Source organism: Theobroma cacao, chromosome 7 (genome assembly GCF_000208745.1).
Source record: "Theobroma cacao cultivar B97-61/B2 chromosome 7, Criollo_cocoa_genome_V2, whole genome shotgun sequence".
Lineage (NCBI taxonomy): Eukaryota > Viridiplantae > Streptophyta > Magnoliopsida > Malvales > Malvaceae > Theobroma > Theobroma cacao.
This window is the reverse complement of record NC_030856.1, coordinates 180,396-197,177: the sequence shown is the minus strand read 5'-3', so window position 1 is coordinate 197,177 and position 16,782 is coordinate 180,396. Positions and strand designations below refer to the sequence as shown.

The 16,782-nt window shown below is 37.3% G+C and overlaps 2 protein-coding genes across 3 annotated transcripts; one reads left to right on the top strand and one right to left on the bottom strand.

Moving 5' to 3' along the window:
- Positions 46-2,204, top strand: LOC18593185 (transcription factor MYB80). The gene is made up of 4 exons (XM_018124702.1): positions 46-511; positions 842-1,047; positions 1,138-1,267; positions 1,382-2,204. The coding sequence occupies exons 2-4, from the start codon at positions 915-917 to the stop codon at positions 2,112-2,114; spliced, it is 996 nt and encodes a 331-aa protein (XP_017980191.1). The 5' UTR covers positions 46-511; positions 842-914; the 3' UTR covers positions 2,115-2,204.
- LOC18593184 (proteasome activator subunit 4) lies at positions 1,991-16,123 on the bottom strand. 2 transcript variants are annotated; one of them, XM_018124700.1, is made up of 35 exons: positions 15,692-16,123; positions 14,349-14,451; positions 14,147-14,259; positions 13,553-13,675; positions 13,056-13,157; positions 12,802-12,967; positions 12,303-12,419; positions 12,129-12,196; positions 11,906-12,007; positions 11,610-11,826; positions 11,226-11,462; positions 10,985-11,112; positions 10,795-10,912; positions 10,488-10,706; positions 10,235-10,390; positions 9,940-10,016; positions 9,640-9,848; positions 9,106-9,322; positions 8,933-9,012; positions 8,704-8,821; positions 8,440-8,610; positions 7,915-8,083; positions 7,801-7,844; positions 7,660-7,702; positions 7,435-7,580; positions 7,120-7,214; positions 6,102-7,003; positions 5,648-5,929; positions 5,447-5,542; positions 4,772-4,950; positions 4,554-4,635; positions 4,140-4,264; positions 3,456-3,548; positions 2,427-2,580; positions 1,991-2,340 (listed from the first exon to the last, which is right to left on the bottom strand). In XM_018124700.1, exons 1-35 carry the CDS (start codon positions 15,850-15,852, stop codon positions 2,299-2,301), a joined length of 5,454 nt encoding a protein of 1,817 aa, XP_017980189.1. In that variant the 5' UTR covers positions 15,853-16,123; the 3' UTR covers positions 1,991-2,298. The 2 variants fall into 2 exon arrangements, with proteins under 2 accessions (XP_017980189.1, XP_007020340.2); XM_007020278.2 differs by lacking the exon at positions 15,692-16,123 and having other exon boundaries at positions 14,147-14,254; positions 14,349-14,415.

Sequence of the window (16,782 nt, the reverse complement as noted above, 5' to 3'; positions counted from 1 at the left end):
CAACATGACAGAGACTGTATGGATCCGCAGGCTGTCTCTCTTCATCAATCTCTCCTTTGAATCTTAGCAACTCCGAAAGGGTTAGTTCCTTGTGTTTCAACATTGAAAACAGCACGAGTATAGGACACATATGGTTTCAAAGTTCATCCTATGTTTCGATGGGGATACAAAGACATGTGTTGTACTGAAATTAACAGCTATACCAAGTACTTTAAAAGTTCTGACAGTTGTATAAGTGGTTAGGCAGCAGCAACAAGAAAATCCGAACAGGAATATCGATCCTTACAAACTCACTCATAACCATCAACTCGTGGGGGTAATTTAAGATAAAGATGATGATTGTGTGCAAGAAAAGTGCTGATGAGTCACACGTGCAAGAAAACAACCTTACCTTTCTGCAGCTTTAAGGTGGTTTTGTGTGAGCAAAGCAGAAAGCCAACGAACACATGCATAACCCCAAAGGCAGTCAACATGGGAGAGAGAGAGAGAGAGTTGACCGGGTGTCTTGTGGGTGAGCTACCGGCCAATCCCTCACACGCCCAATAGCGTTGAATTCTTTAATGAAATCATGCAGCTTTGATGTCGTTTTCCTCTTTTTTTTCCCTAGTAGAGAATTTGCCATGCAATATGCAACAACGTTTGCTTGTATATATAAACAATAAACCACTCACCATTTCTTTTCTCATTAAAACCATCAAATTAGAAAAGTACCCCAAAACTAATCTCACCTCCCCTTTTTTTCCTTAATTTCGAGTTAATCAAAGATTAGGTAGCCCAAGCCTTTTCACTTCCATTGCTTATTCTACTCCTTTCTTCTTTGTTTTTCCCCTCTTGTTGCCAGGTCTTTAGCCTTATTCTTAGCATTTTCTTATGGAGCATGAGTGAAGAAAACGAATAAAGAAAGAAGAAAAAAGATGGGTCGGATTCCATGTTGTGAGAAGGACAATGTGAAAAGAGGACAATGGACACCTGAGGAAGACAACAAGCTCTCCTCTTACATCGCCCAACATGGCACCCGTAATTGGCGACTCATCCCCAAGAATGCTGGTCTGTTGCTTTGTTCGGATGTAATTCTTAAGAGGCAATTGTAAAATCTATTGTTTTGTTAAGAAAATCTTTACATTTCGGAATTGCCAGGTCTTCAAAGATGTGGGAAAAGCTGTAGGTTGCGATGGACCAATTACCTCCGGCCAGACCTTAAGCATGGCCAATTCTCAGAGGCGGAGGAGCAAACTATTGTCAAACTTCATTCTGTTGTTGGCAATCGGTAAACTAGAATGAGTCATACCAGATATAAAGCCTATCCACTATCTGTTTTAATCTATATAAATATATGTTCGGGTCTAGCCATTAACTCTCTGTAAATGGCATCTCATTGCAGATGGTCATTGATTGCAGCTCAGTTACCTGGCCGCACCGACAATGATGTCAAAAATCATTGGAACACCAAGCTGAAGAAGAGGCTTTCAGGCATGGGAATTGATCCCGTCACCCACAAGCCTTTCTCTCACCTCATGGCTGAGATCGCCACCACGCTGGCTCCGCCGCAGGTGGCTCACCTAGCAGAAGCAGCACTTGGCTGTTTCAAAGATGAAATGCTCCACCTCCTCACTAAGAAACGCATTGATTTCCAGCTTCAACAATCAAACGCCGCACCAGGAACAAACACAGTTCCTTATGTTACCAGCAAACAAGAGGAGAAAGATGATGCAGTTGAGAAGATCAAACTGAATTTATCGAGAGCTATGCAAGAACCTGACATGCTACCCCTGAATAAGCCATGGGAGTCTTCTGGGGCAACATCGGCTAATTTTGCAGGGGCCTGTGGTGTTTTCCCTGTCTCTGTTACTGGATTTCAGTATGGTCCATCTTTTGGTAATGAAGGGGGTGGCTCACCATGGAGCCAGAGTATGTGTACCGGAAGCACATGCACAGCAGGGGAACAAGGCAGGTCTCATGACAAATTAAAGGATGAAAACGGAGATGAATCTGAAGGTGGAAAAGAAATTAAGAATGCATCAAGCATATTCAATACAGATTGTGTTTTATGGGATATACCATCTGATGATCTTATCAATCCTATATATAGAGAAGCTTTTAACAACAAAGAATAGTATAGGCAAGAACTTCTTAAGGAAGAATAAACTTCTTAGGGAAAAGGCTATATGAGGCAATGTAAATAAAACTCATTTTACAAATTTCAATGAAACTTATAAGGAAATCATAAAATTTGTCACTGTTATTCTCAATCATTGTGTTTCCGATAAATCTTCTCTCTCTCAAGGAAAGCAATGTAGATCAAGCAAAATATGACGATGAGGACGATGTATCTGCCAGGACCTGCAAGCATCAAACAGGAAAATGTAAAACAAAAACTAATCATCATAATATTCAGCCCATGATAATTCATAGTTTTTTGCAGAGACCTCAAGTTGCTCTTCATTAAACGAATCCTTTTGAACGTTCCATGTATCTGCATGCGTACGCCGGAACTCAGCAACTGCTTTTGTCACAGTCAATTTTACAGGTGATGGCTCCCCACTGAAGCGAGCCAGTAATGTAACGTGATCAGGTAACCATCTGCAAAATAACACTGTACATAAATAACATAGCAAAAAGAAACTGACTGAAGAGGTGACAAAGCAGAATAAAGAGCGCCTTTCAAAAGGAGAAGAAAAAGGAGTTCCAATGGCTTTTAGCATCTCATTTAATCCTGCAAATTTGATGGCTACAAGTAAAAGAATTCAAATGTGTAGGAAAACTTTGAAGATAGAAGCATGATCCTGGGCTTGGCTACTAAAGCAGATAAGATTATAAATGAGAGGACTTTAGCCCAGCCTAAACAAAAATTATCTTTCCAAACCAACAAGCCTGAACAATCTAAATTTCCTCGAATGACCAAGTTTCCTAGGGTCACCTTTTGATCCATATCACAGACTCAACTATGCAGGTGAAATGCATGTCAAGGTGTCTACCTACCTATCTCAATATATTAACCCATTCAGCCTCATACTAATTTAACTTCAGGAGGTTTATGCAGTGTTTTAAGTACCCAGGAAAGTATCAGCCATGGAAAAGTTTTGGAATTCTGAGACCATGTTTCTCCACTATTTTCTTCTGTAAATATTTTTCATTTCTTCTAAAGTAACCACACTTTTCACCCACATTTCTTACAATGTGTTTGTCAGGTTATAATACAAGGATGGCAAGTATGCATTTTTTGTGCATCAGACTCATGCTCCATTGGCAATACAATTTGTGAAATTCCAATTAGTTAGGCAATGGACCTCATGCTTCAAAAAAAAAAAAAAAGCAACTTTAGGAGGTAGAGTTGGTACATGGATGTTTCAGAGATATTGTTTACTTCCTTCTCAATCACATAAACATTATGAATCTTGCATAACCTAGCTTATTACTAACATTTTAACTGTTTATTATATTTAACATAGACCAACCTGGGCATATCATATGGGACTGATAACACCGAAGCTGCCAGAGCAAGTACTGCACCATGTACAGATGCCACAGAGTGTCCAGAATTTGCATTCCTGCATGCATAAGTTAAATGATTTTTAGACCAGCATAGATGTTAACAACAGCAATAATTTTGAATACCAGGACCTAGTACACAAGTGAATGTGAACACCATGTATTTTACGCATAAATAAGCTATTTATTTATGAATTATGATTAAGATGCTTATTTGTATGCCTTCATCATTCTCACTCAGCCACAAAGAATGTTTAAAAAATTCATTAGAAATCTGATGCAGATGGAAGCATGTAGAGTTAGTATCTGATAATCTATATTGCTGATGGTTTTTCTCATGAAGAGAAAGTGTCTGATAATCTATATTGTGATAGTTTTTCCTTCGTAGAGATGCCCAATTGAGATTCATCACAGAAACTAAATTTATCATCACAACATTAGCAACACTAGCATTAATTATCTCATGCATAACAGCATAAGGATATAACTTAGCAATCATCTCTAACCCCACCAAAAAGAAAAATGTGGTCTTTTCTTAGTGCTTTTTCAGCTTTTGATTTCCATTATCTGAAACTTATTAGCATCAAAAGGATATTAGTTTTCATTAAATCAAGTACATAACGTTTAACGGGACGAAAACATAGAAATACCTTGTCTTTCTCCTTCTTTGAATGGAATTTGCCTCTATGTATGCCCTATCACGGAAATCTCCAGCTAAATCTTCATCCCCACCCTTCATTAGGCCAGCTAGCACCCCTGCAGCATGCTCTCTTACCTGAGCAAATTTAGCTATTTTAGTTGAAAGTAATAATATCCTATTTCCTGCCCAAGGACCTTGATCCTCAAACAGAGGCAAAAAAAAAAAAATCACGTATAAAACAATTATTTTAAAAGCACATTGACTTCAATTTTGTCATTTTGTACTTCATCTCAGAGTCCAGAACAATACCGATACCTTCAGTCAGTTCCTACTCTTTATCACTAAAAATCCCACCTAATAAAGTCTACTATTAATATAGCCCACACATGCCACTCTTTGATTGAAGATTTAGCCAAAAATCTACCTCCACTTGGTTGTCTTGAAGTAGCTTCTCCACTGTTTTCCAGATCTTTTGTTTGTCCCCTTTCAAGAGAATGAAGGTGTGCCTGTAATAAAGCACACAACTGCATTAGAATCCATACCAAAATTTTCCAAAGCTATATGCAGGAGGTGACTCCTCCAACTAGCTTGCCAAAATAGGAAATTACCAATGTCCTTATATAAATCCTTAAAGTAACACACCTGAACATAAAAGTTCGTAGATATGTTAGAGTTGCTGATCTAGTTCGCCAGTTAGGATCCTTTGCAGAAGAAAGAATAACAGAAACAGCCTTCTGGAGATGGGGTTCCAAAATGATTCTCCATTTTAGTAATTCAAATGCTGCCTTTGCTAACGTTGACAAATCTTTGTTTGACGTTTCCTTCCAAAGGCCAAAATATCTCAGTTATAAAAGTCAGGATGGCCAAACATGATTAAATCTTAAGGAAATCAGTTACCAGAAAGCCAAAATTTAAAGATAGAGAGAGAGAGAGAGAGAGAGTACGTTACCAAAGTAAGGNAAACTTAAAGTAATAGAGAGAGAGAGAGAGAGAGAGAGTTCCAATAAGGCAGCTCTATGTCAAATTCAAAAGAAGCAAGAAAGAAAAAGAGCAACTAAAGTAAACCATATTGTCAATGCTATGAAAATCTTTTTCATCATCTGCGATTACTTCCATATTCCAATCTCTAAAATAATGAGAACTTTTTCAGTATCTGGTAATGATTTTTTTTCCTTTCTCCTTTTTCTCAAACATGATTGTCAAAACCACAATTAGCTACCTGAGACTAGAGTGCTCAAGTGAGTACAAGGCAATAAAAAATAATAGCACCTAAGTAGAATCTAAGAGAAATAGAAGCAAAATATTAGCTTCACATACCTGCAAGGAAATTACAGGATATAGAAGCCCCACAATCACGTCAAGCAAATATGAAGATCTTCCAGACTTCAAAGTTGATATGATAAAATGAAATAACTGCACGTTACAAAATGTGATAAGTCATCAAAGGAGATTTAAAAAAGTTAAAGAAGAACACATTCAGAGTAATCAAGAATAACAAAGAGACTAAAAGTTCAATACAGTTTCCATCCATTTGACATCATCCTGTGAATCACCATTCTGATAACCATTTTTGGTACTTATATCTGTCGAGGTATCTATAACATCAGACAGGCTAGAATTCTGAATGTTCACAACAAGTTCGGATGCTCTTTCCGTTAGTAGTTGAACCCAATTTTCCTCCTTAAGTTGGTTATTGATATTAGTCTTTCCCCTGTCATTCGAATGATCTTGCGAAGATGACGCATGGAGCCGAATGTTAGAGCACAACACAGAAAGGGTAACCCCAATAGCTTCCCTTACCTGTCCAATACAGAATTATATGAGAGATTCATTATAAGAAAAACATCATGATATCAATATTCATATCAAAATTTGTAAGGCTATCCATCCAACAAATGGAAAACGGAAGTGAGGACTATTTAGATTTTCCCATGCATAGAAATTTACATATGTAGATGAGAGGCAAGCTTACTTGGGCCGATGAATGGCACATATTACCCAGCAATTCATCCAGAAGTTTATTGTGCATCTGTATCTCAGGCACAGGCATTTTTTGCGGGGATAGCTCTATAAGTGCAGCAGAAATAAAAGCATACCGCTTCGCAACTACAGTTGTAGTTACAGTTGGAGGTAAAGGTGTCAACAAGCAGTTCAAAATCTGTTGCCTCAGAAGGGGAACTCTTGTTCCATGCTTTCCTTTTCCTGTAACTGCATAACGTATACAAGCTGCCCACTCAGGAATGGATTCCACCGATTGAGCAAGAATAATGTTCTGCAACTGGACCATCATCCAGCTGTCCCATTCCTCTAAAAGGCCATTGACATCAGAATGTAACACTCCAGCAAATGCTTCAGCAGCGACACACTGCTTAGACCTCTCCTTGGCATTGACAAACTCCTCCAATGTACTTTTCAGTGCAAGTAAAACCGGCATTCCACATTCTTGGATTAACCGCTTAAATATACGAGCAAAGTTTGAGTAAAAAGTATCGCTTCCTAATAAAGAGATCCAACTAGGAGTACGTGGCCATGTAGCTGAAAAGTCGAAATAAAAACGGGTGATCGATTTGTCAGCCAAGCTCTGAAAGGAAGAATTTCCATGATTTCCTCTAGAAGATGCACTCTCAGTATCAGTTATTATATGGACATGGGACAAACTATTTAAGGTCTCATTAAAAAATCCCTCTTCCTGAAATATCTCCCTTAATGCTCCTTCAAGGGATGATTCGGCATTTTCTTGTGAATTCCCAGAGAATAGTGGTCGATCATCAGCTGACATCTTATAAGGTGAATCTTTTAATAGCGTATTTAGAGCCGAGATTGCAAGTATTCTTGTCTGAGGAAGTTGACTTTTCAAGTTCTTTAGGAAGTGTCCTAGGCAGGCAAAAAATAAATAAATAAAAACTGGATTCCAAAAATTCCTTCTAAAGTAATGGGAAAAGTACCAGGAGAAGTTAAGACACAATCCATTGGCCAAGAAAAACACTCACCAGCAGTTTCACCAAGGATTTTTGGTGAAAAGTTTGGGTCATGCCTACATGACACGGCCAACAAGAGCAAAACTCTGTTAGCCATCAGATTATACCTGGAACAGAAGAATTAAACCCAAGAAAAAAAAGAAGAGCCTCAGTCTGATATCATATTATTTCAAAGTCTGGTAGAAAAATAATTCTTTAATGTGTACATCATCAAGCTGAAAGTAATGCACATCTGCAAATATATAATAAAAGTAGAATGCATGACTGCTCATATAAATGTCCATAATTAATAATCAGTATATTAAGTGGGAATATAGTTACTCTTACCGCCAATGCAAACCCGTAGAATCAAAACTCATTGAACCAATCTGAGACACCAGATCTGCAAAGTCTGGGGTATCTATGTGATTATCCACTGTCTTAAAGATGTTTTTAGACACACCCGCAAAGTAGATGTTGTATTTGACAAAAAGCTGGAAGCATAAAGAAATTATAAGCAAAGAGATTTTGACAGGTGACCTCCAGAATATTACTGCAAGAGAAGACTTATACCTCATTGATTGCTTTCTGGGCTTTCAGTGATTCATGATGGGAGCTGAAAATGGGGGGAAAAAAAGCATAAAGCCAATGCCATTTCATGTAACTTTAAGAGCAGCACTTTTAAAGTAAATCCAGCCAAGAAACTGAGGTAACCTTAAAAGAATTGCAAGGAGAAATGAACCAAATGCTTGTGGATCCTGAAAGAATAGAGTATATATAAGAAAACATTTTAGAATAAACTATGACAACTTTATGCTGAATGATTACCGTTGTCAAATGCTTCAGAACTGTCTGTGTAGAAAGCACAGCACAAGAACCTAGAACCGCATGGTCCGGTGAATTAGGTTTCCTCAAATTCTCACACAGAGAGAGCACACACTTTGAAATCAAAGATGGCCACCTCTTCATTATCTTCAACAGAGATTTTCCAGCAAGCCTAACAAACAAGCAAAAGAGATCATCAGATACAATCAAAAAACATGTTTTCACCTCGATCTTGTAACCCACATAAACCAGCATACTCTACTAACAGCTTGAAATAAGCAGATGTGTAAAATTGTCATTAGAAGTATAATTTCAATAAACAAATAAACTGATAACAGTTCCCACTCATATAGTTCCAATGTACTAGACTATTCTTCCTGGAACATGTTCACACGGATTTTCAAGATTGAATGTTTAATGTGGTTGTCTGCTGCTGTTCATAATACTGGCTCATTTAAACATATTCAAATTTAATGCAAGGTGAGCGGTAGAATGACCTGACAGAATGATTAAAATCAGAGGACTTACATGCGAACGCTTTCATAGTTATGCAAAGAAAGATTTAAAAGATCATCCATCAACAAAATTACATGGTCTGGTGGCAAGAAATTTCCATTGGTACGAAACAGATGATAAGATGATTGAGAAGATCTCCATGTGCTGTGCATGTATGCCTTGTCAATGAGAGCCCACCTAGGCCTAAATACAAGAATAGATTCAGAATTAGATGCCATGATCCTCTAACACTGTACCAGTAATTGTCAAAAGGGACATCAGGATAGAACTCTGTACCTTCTCTTTCCTTTAGAATGTGAAGATGCTATAAAATTTATTGGAGGCTCTACAATGGCAGCAGATTCCAACTTCCAAGCCTGCCTATGATTTGACCACTCGTCATATTCCAAACTTCCTATATGAAACAGGTCGGAAAATAAATTGATGTGAGGAAGGAGACACAGGTCAGAAGGGCATCTCCCATGAGTTTAAGAAATTTATTCCATCTGTACATAGTGTCTATTACCGTAGTTTCCAAGAGCATCCATGATACGTATAATGAGAATCAATAAAATGCTGTCATCTGATTTTTCCTCTAGTAAGTATCTGTGCACATAGCAAAAGCAGAAGAAATTCAGCAACTATAGCTGCTTAGACTGACAGAATAATACCCAGATGCAAAGAAATTAGAAATATTACTTGCAGGCAGTGTGTATAACCTCAGCAGCCTTTTCCCGCAGTTGATTGCTGCCAACTCTTGAACCTGTAGCTCCAGCTATTAGAAAAGAAGGATAACTAGAGTCTTCAATCGTGCCGTTCCTGGAAGATGGCCTGAAATCAGGCAAGCAAGATAATACACCTTGCAATGAAGAATCAATACGTAAAAGAGTCACTTTCAAGTGCTCTTTCTCGTTGCCTGCATCATAAATTGAACATGAATGTCAAAAAATATTATTTTATATCATAATATGAAATTAACAAGTGACAGTAAGAAACAGTTACTTGTTAACTATTAAACAAAACAATATTAGATTGGCATTTCTCAACAAATAATACTTCATGAACATTCCCGAAAATGAGATAAGAAACAAATAAGCACTCATTCCCATAGGGATTTTCCAGAAAATTTTATATCTATCAGTCTTCAACACGATTCAAAAAAATCCCTTCAAACTAAAATCCCCCACCAATAAATATTTGCATGAAAAAAAAAACCTGACAATTGTGTTTTACCTGGATCAGAGTGGATCTTAGTTTGGCATATTCTTAAAAGATCATCTAAAGCCGATTGAAAATGGAGAATTAAAAGTTCATTAGCAAATTGAACTTCTTCATCACTTGGAATATGCCATTTAGGGGCCTTCAGTGCTCCATCATTAGAATAATCTTTTGTGCTGATCCATTCCTCTAATGCAGCAGCAGCAGGGTGATTCAAGATGCACCTAAAAGCCAGATTTTCCTTTATTTTGTTCCAAGGCAAGTTGCAAAACAACAATGATAATTATTTGAACAAATGAAATGAAAATAAAATACTTGTATTGATCCATAGGATAATATAGGACCAGGCTTCCAAGCAGTGACCGAAGAAGATGATCACCAGCTCCATTAACCTGAAATCTAAAACAAGTCAGTCACAAAGAGAGAGAGAAAGAGAGAGAGAGAGAGAGAGAGAGGAGGAAGAAACAAACTACAAACTTAACNGAGAGAGAGAGAGAGAGAGAGAGAGAGAGAGGGAAGGAACAAAAACTCAACAAAACTTTTTCAAAGAGCATCTCATTTAGATTAAGGTATACATTATTTATATGCATGGGCAAAAAAAAAAAATAACCTTCCAAGAAGGGGAGTCAAATGCAGAAACAATCGCTTCCTTAAATTGATCCTTGTAATGGAGAAGTGCAGACCCTCCATAGCTGATGGCAACTGATAATATTTTTAATTGATAATCAATTGCAGTTTCAAGAGCTGGAGAAAGGGTGGGTTTAGCCTAAAACGAAAATAACAAGAAGAAAATATATTAACTTCCACTACGAAAATCTGGAAGAGAAATAAAGCTACCAAGAAGACCATTGACAAGCAAAAACCTTGGTTGAAACTGAGGGATCCAGAATTCCTCTTCCTCCAAATCCTGTAACAGGTGTTCCATTCAAAGAGGATAGAACAGATGATAAAATTGGTTCTACAAGGTGAACAACCGCCTCTTCTGGATTTGAATGAACACATGCGCAACAAAGCAGTCCTACCTCTGCAATTGCCCCAGGAAGAATATTTGTCCAAACGAATTTGGAGATTTTCTTCAAAGCCTGTTCTGATTGAAAGGGAAAGTTAACAAGAACAGATTCCCAAAAAACAAAATCCATGAACTTATCATTTGAATCCAAAAACAGAAACCTGATTATATAGTTGTTTTGAAAGTCTCCCAAGCAAGATTTCAAGCATGCAAAAGTAGTATGGTCCATCTTCAACCAGAAAAGTTCCTGATGTTGCTGATGAATGAAGGCCTTCATTCCTGCAAAAACAGCAATAAATGATTCCAAATATAATGTAACAAAGACTACGACCGGTAGCACCCATTACTTACAGAACACTGCTGGGTTCCAAATGTAGAAGTAATGAAAATAGGCGGCAAAAGAATTCATCTAGCCATTCAGAAAAGCGAATCATGGGCATGAACGAGAGCTCATCTATATTATCATCCAGCATAGCCATCTGTAATTATTAAGTGAATAAGAGGGAAAGGAATGAAAAGAAGAAAAAAAATGTAGTTGAAAAAGATTAAATTTGAGCCAACTTGCTCTGAGGATTAGAGACTTGGAGCTTACATTGGAAAAGATGGAACCTATTAGTTGCATTGTTGCCAAGGTTTTAGGAGGATCATTGGCATCCATACCAAGGAGTGCATTTGATAATGAAATCATGAGAAGATCAATGAATGTATCATCACCACCTCCAAGATCAACCGGGTTAACTGAACCATTTGATAGGGATGTGAAAAAAAGAGACCGCCCGGCAAATGCTACTGACATCACAGCAGTTTTCAACTGGTGGGTGGCAGTCATCTGACTAGACACAAAAGTGGAAAAATGAAGCTAAGACGATGGAAGACACATAATTTTACAAGCAATGATAATTAAGTCACATCAATCAGACCAGTGTACTACTATGATTAAAATGTTGTAAACGCTAAATGCAACAACATTACTAACCGTCTCCAAGGCCATATGGAATCGAGAAGCCAAAAATGGAAGTACCAGAGAGGGCTCCACATAGGATAAGATCGATGTTGCTGCAGCAACGGTCTCAGAAAGATGTTCATTTTTGCTATATTGACCACGATCAATAAGCCTCAGCAGCACATTGACAAATGCACTCCTTTCTAATTTTCCTAAGTAAAGCTCAGCCTGACTATCATTATCTGTGTTCCTGCAATCACAGCACATAAGTAGAATACATGTCAGATCAAATGCAGAACACATACACAATGTTGTCAGAAGATACTTACTGCTGCTCATGCTGTAAGCGTTTTTGGAATGTAATCACCAAATACAGCAGAAATCGCTCCAACGAATAAGTCCACCGACCACCATTTGAGGGATGGTAATATCTACGAAGAAAACACAAAAAATAAAAACAACAACAATCTAAGAACCAATAAATAGAATCACTTGAATAGAACATATAACTTGAAAACAGAACTAGAGCATTAAAGATGTCGATAAACTAACTGTTCTAAGAGGTTGACCAATTTCTCGAAATGTTCTTGTGCCATACTACCAGGCTTTAATAAATACACCTGTAATATGTTTTCCAAATAGAGCATCAAAAAACAATACTAGGAACCATACATGAGTATCAATTCAAAAACCCTGCAACATAAGTGCCATGGTTTTTTATCTTACAACTGATTTTGCAATGGCCTTTGCTGGAGTGACTGTCTTATTGGAGAACAAGAACCTTGTATTTCTGGGTACGTCCACAGAAAAAGGATAAGATCCACTTCCACTTGCCACAGGAACCTGGAATGGAGAAATTTAACATAGAAAAAATCAGAACAATAACAAAGCTGATTGAAAATTAAAACTACAATAAGATCCCAGATAGAACCAAAGAGCAAGCATGGAAAGAAGAATTGAGAAAAAGAAAGGCATGAAAGAGTAACAACAAAAGCATGAAAAGCACACAGAAGCCTTCATTATAGAAGGCTCAGATCAGCTTATGTTTTAAATGTAGTCTCTGATAAACAGTTGTCAAAGAATAAATTTAAATCTTGCTCATCAGCAAATGTGTGTGTGTGTGTGTGTATGAGCTTTAAGCAACTTCAACTATTTGGATATGAAGGATCACTTCTTCCAAACCAACAAAATATACGGTTTAAGGACACTTGAATAATACACTCACCTCAAACATGTTTAAAAATCTAGTAAACAATGTAGGTAAAAAACACTCCCAGTTGATAAACTTGTAATTCTTCACTACACGAGCCATAACAGCAGTCCATTGACCGTTCCAGAATTGACAATTTGGAATTGAGTCCCAGAGTTCCATACACTCTCTAATCCAATTACTGCCATTCCAAAGATTGGAAATTAATTTTCTCAAGGTACTGAGGTTAAAACCACAAGGTCATAGTCCCCAAATATATGTTTTCTTACTCTGAGAAGAAGTCTTGATTGTCTGAATTTGTAGGAAGGAAGAGTCTCACAAATCCAGCTCCTTCAAAGGTTGCATTGTGCCAAGGATTTTCCAAAAGAGATCTGAGAATATGTTAAAAATCTTTTAGATATTTAATGGTGCACTTAAAATGTTAGCCATTATTACCAGAAGATAATTCTATTTCACAAGGTACTCAAAAACCCTGACCTAGAGTTCTTGTAAGAACCATGAATACTAAAGGAGGAGGTCAATAAGGTCCCAATACAAAAGACCATAGTGACTGCTTTGATTTCTTATTTTGTAGCCTCTTATTAGCATCAACTGTATAAATGCCCAAATATATTGAATCAGATGGAACAAAAACTAAATTTTTCTCAAGACAGTTTGAGAGTTTGACGTCCATTTAAAATACAAAAAGATCACACTAGTTTATGGAGAAACAATACATATCTCAGAGCTGATTATGAAAATTAAAAAGGAACCTCAGAGCACTTACCTAAACTCGAACCAAATCTCCGAGGCAGAACCAGCTGGAAAGAACCGTCGGCATGATCTAACAAGGGAAGTAACAGTCTCAAAATGCCGCTGTCTCAATCTCCATCCCTCTGGACCTGTATTCCTGAAAAACATACATAATCAAAGGACAAGCAGCATATAAAGTTCTAAAATAAACTAAACTCAACACATAAGGGACTTTTAAGAGGTCAAGAATGGGTAAACTATTGAGCTGAAATTTAAAGAGAGATGACTTATGGGAAAATGTTTATGAAATCCCTTCCTTTAAGACAAGGATTAAGTTTAAGACTTAACATCATAAAGGTTCAAAATTGAGAACCCTAATGGCATGCCATCGGTGGTAGTTATGACCTTAAATATTACCACGACACTGTAGGGAGTAAGGGCAAAAAGGGAGTGTGGGGAGGAAAGAGATAACAAAGCTTTCTGTTAACTTGTCAATGTCATCTACCAATAATATGGATTCAAAAAATACAAAATGAAACATGAACATTCATACTATATAAGATTCATAGCAATTTTATCACCCTTTTTATCACATTGCAATCATTGGTAGCAGATGTCTATAACTAACCTTGTGAAATGCGTATGAATAAGAGTATCATACAAAGGCCGCCACTGAACTTTCAAGGACAATTTCTTTCGATACTTATTAAGCAATCTGACTAAGATATTTCCCCATCTAACCTAATATGTATCAAAGGAACCATCAATTAGAAAAAGAATGACAGAAGCACAAATAAAAAGATTATTCTTTCAAGGATTCAATGTACCACCTGAGCATAAAGCTTGCTCTGTGATTTATGGAATAATTCTAAGCCAATCTCAACAACTGAATCTACGTCTTCCAAAGATATATCACTTTTTGCCTTTATGAAACTGCAAAGCAACAAATAATAAGTCAGATTTGACACCCTGTAATCCACCATAATTGTCAAGGTGTCATATAACAACAAATAATCTACTTACATCCACTTTGCTGAAAGCGTTTCTAATAATGAAACCACGAAAGTGACATTAACAAATAGACAGTTCATATCACCAAGTACGCACAGCAATTCAACTTAAACAACTGTTGACATAGATAGTCAAGGGACATGTATGCATTATAACTAAATATCCGTATAAACTTGAATCTTGCCAAATGTAATAGTTACTGTTTGTAAGAAATTTTTATTCAGAGGGGAAGCACTTTGTGAATCATGTAAAACAAAAGGAGATTAGTCCAACATAAAGTATAAATGAAAGATTCCACCCTGAAACAGCTATAAAACTCTCCTTATGATGCAATGCAGGTATTCTTATGGCATTAAGATGTCCTACAAGTTATAATTAAACAGTTCTAAAAATAACTACCAGTATGAAGATGCTCAAGCCTTGGTGTCAATACTATTTGATGTCATCTTATGTAAAGAACACGAAAATGCTACTCATAGAATGACACACATGGTCCACCACCCATCTCTCACCTCTATTTTGCTCAGTGGCACCAAACTTGCTAGCAAACAGTTAAGGATAGACTTCAAGAAAATTGACTTAGTCGGTGTAGAGCTCAGTCTATGTTATATTTTCAGGTTTTCCATGTGCAGTGCCTGCCACGCCGACTGCATTCAACATGGCTCAAACTGCAAAGGGATTATAAGGTTCTTTAATCATGCCACCAAACATTACAATAGAGGTCATGATTTGTTCAGGACGCACAGCTATAGTAACACCTTCTCCCACCAACTCCCAAAACCAAAAGTTCCATATTGAAGGTCTCAACTAAAACTAGTAAGTCCCAATCATTAATAGCTCCTTCAAGATTGAGTGCCTGCGTACTGCAAGCGTCCTCCTTCAACCTACCTGTTTTAGGTTCCTTCCCCTCCACCTTAATAAAAACTCCATGAGCAGTCAAAAACTCTTAAGCAATAACTTAATTATCTATACTGGGTAGCTTAAATTTCAAGGAAAAAGATGTCCCTTTGAGTCATTCTTGAACCGAAATCCAACCCAATTCAAAACTAAAACTGAAAAGAAAAGCACCCAACTGACTTTCTACACCAAGAATTTAATGTAAAAGAAAAGAAAAAGAAAGGAAAGGAAAGGCAGAAGATTGGAGAAAGAAATTAGAGCTTACAGGTCGATAACAGAGATCCATTTCAGAGTGGAGTAAACGGAATCCGGGTCATCGGGTCGATAAAGGTTCTTGACAGAAGAGACGACCCGAGAGAAGGATTCTTTCTCCTTCTTGGTCTCTTCTGCAACCGGTGGGGGCAGCCATGCATTGTAGAGATGCATATCTCAAGCCAAGGCCGAAGCTTGCAGCTTCTTTCTTGTCTTTTGATTTTGAATCAACTCTTAATTCTGATCGAAAACAATGAAGAAGAAGAGAAATGGGAGAAAGAAATGAAATAGGATTGGGTTTAAAACTTTGGGCAGACTACTTATAGTTGCTATGATTTAATGGGTTCTTGTTGATTTTTCTTTGTCTTCTTAAACAAGAAAAATAAATAGGAAAAGATTTCCTTTTTTCAGTTGTTTCGTGGGGAAGGGGCTGAGTGCTGATGATGATGTGCCCTGTTTCTGACTTTAGGCTTTTTTATGTACACAAATTCTAAAGAGCCGTCAAATTAAGTTATACACGAATTCATTAAAGGAATTAATTACTAGCTGTATTGCTATTTTCAGTAGGATTGAATTCTAACCACTCAACCAAATGCATAGAGAGTATATGTATAAGCAATTTGTCCACCACTCAACATGTAATTTTCCTTTCCCTTTTTGTAATTATCATCATTGCTAGTGAAATTTACTCTCCAAAACATGAGAAATGAAGGGGAAATAAGAACAAACAGAACCGTGGAACACTTGGAACAAAACAGGGGGTTGTTGTGCTAAGCGTGGCATGCATTAGTCCATTGAATAATCTAAGAACCTTTTTGGTTTCAGGGTTGGTCGCGGCCCATGACTTGACATCATCTCTTTTCACACAGGACAGTTTGGAAAAAAGTATCCTCCCGCTTACTCAGCTCTGACGGCGACTCCACTCTCTACTTTTTGCGTCTTCGAGCTCAAAACTGAAGTGAAAAGGTTTACCTTTTTCACCCAGAAAACAAAAACAAAGCCTCAGCTTCCGCTTCATGCACACACAGACTGTACTTTTCGTTTACCACTAGGAGTCTAGGATAGCTGGATTCAATTTCAAAGCTGAGGCTGATATTTCTCTGA

Coding starts and splice junctions, on each gene's coding strand:
- LOC18593185 (XM_018124702.1), top strand. CDS start 915: ATGGGTCGGATTCCATGTTGTGAGAAGGACAATGTGAAAAGAGGACAA. Junction 1,048..1,137: donor ACTCATCCCCAAGAATGCTG/GTCTGTTGCTTT, acceptor CGGAATTGCCAG/GTCTTCAAAGATGTGGGAAA. Junction 1,268..1,381: donor CATTCTGTTGTTGGCAATCG/GTAAACTAGAAT, acceptor ATCTCATTGCAG/ATGGTCATTGATTGCAGCTC.
- LOC18593184 (XM_018124700.1), bottom strand. CDS start 15,852: ATGCATCTCTACAATGCATGGCTGCCCCCACCGGTTGCAGAAGAGACC. Junction 7,215..7,434: donor TCTACGGGTTTGCATTGGCG/GTAAGAGTAACT, acceptor CTTCTGTTCCAG/GTATAATCTGATGGCTAACA. Junction 4,265..4,553: donor TTCAAGACAACCAAGTGGAG/GTAGATTTTTGG, acceptor AAATTTGCTCAG/GTAAGAGAGCATGCTGCAGG.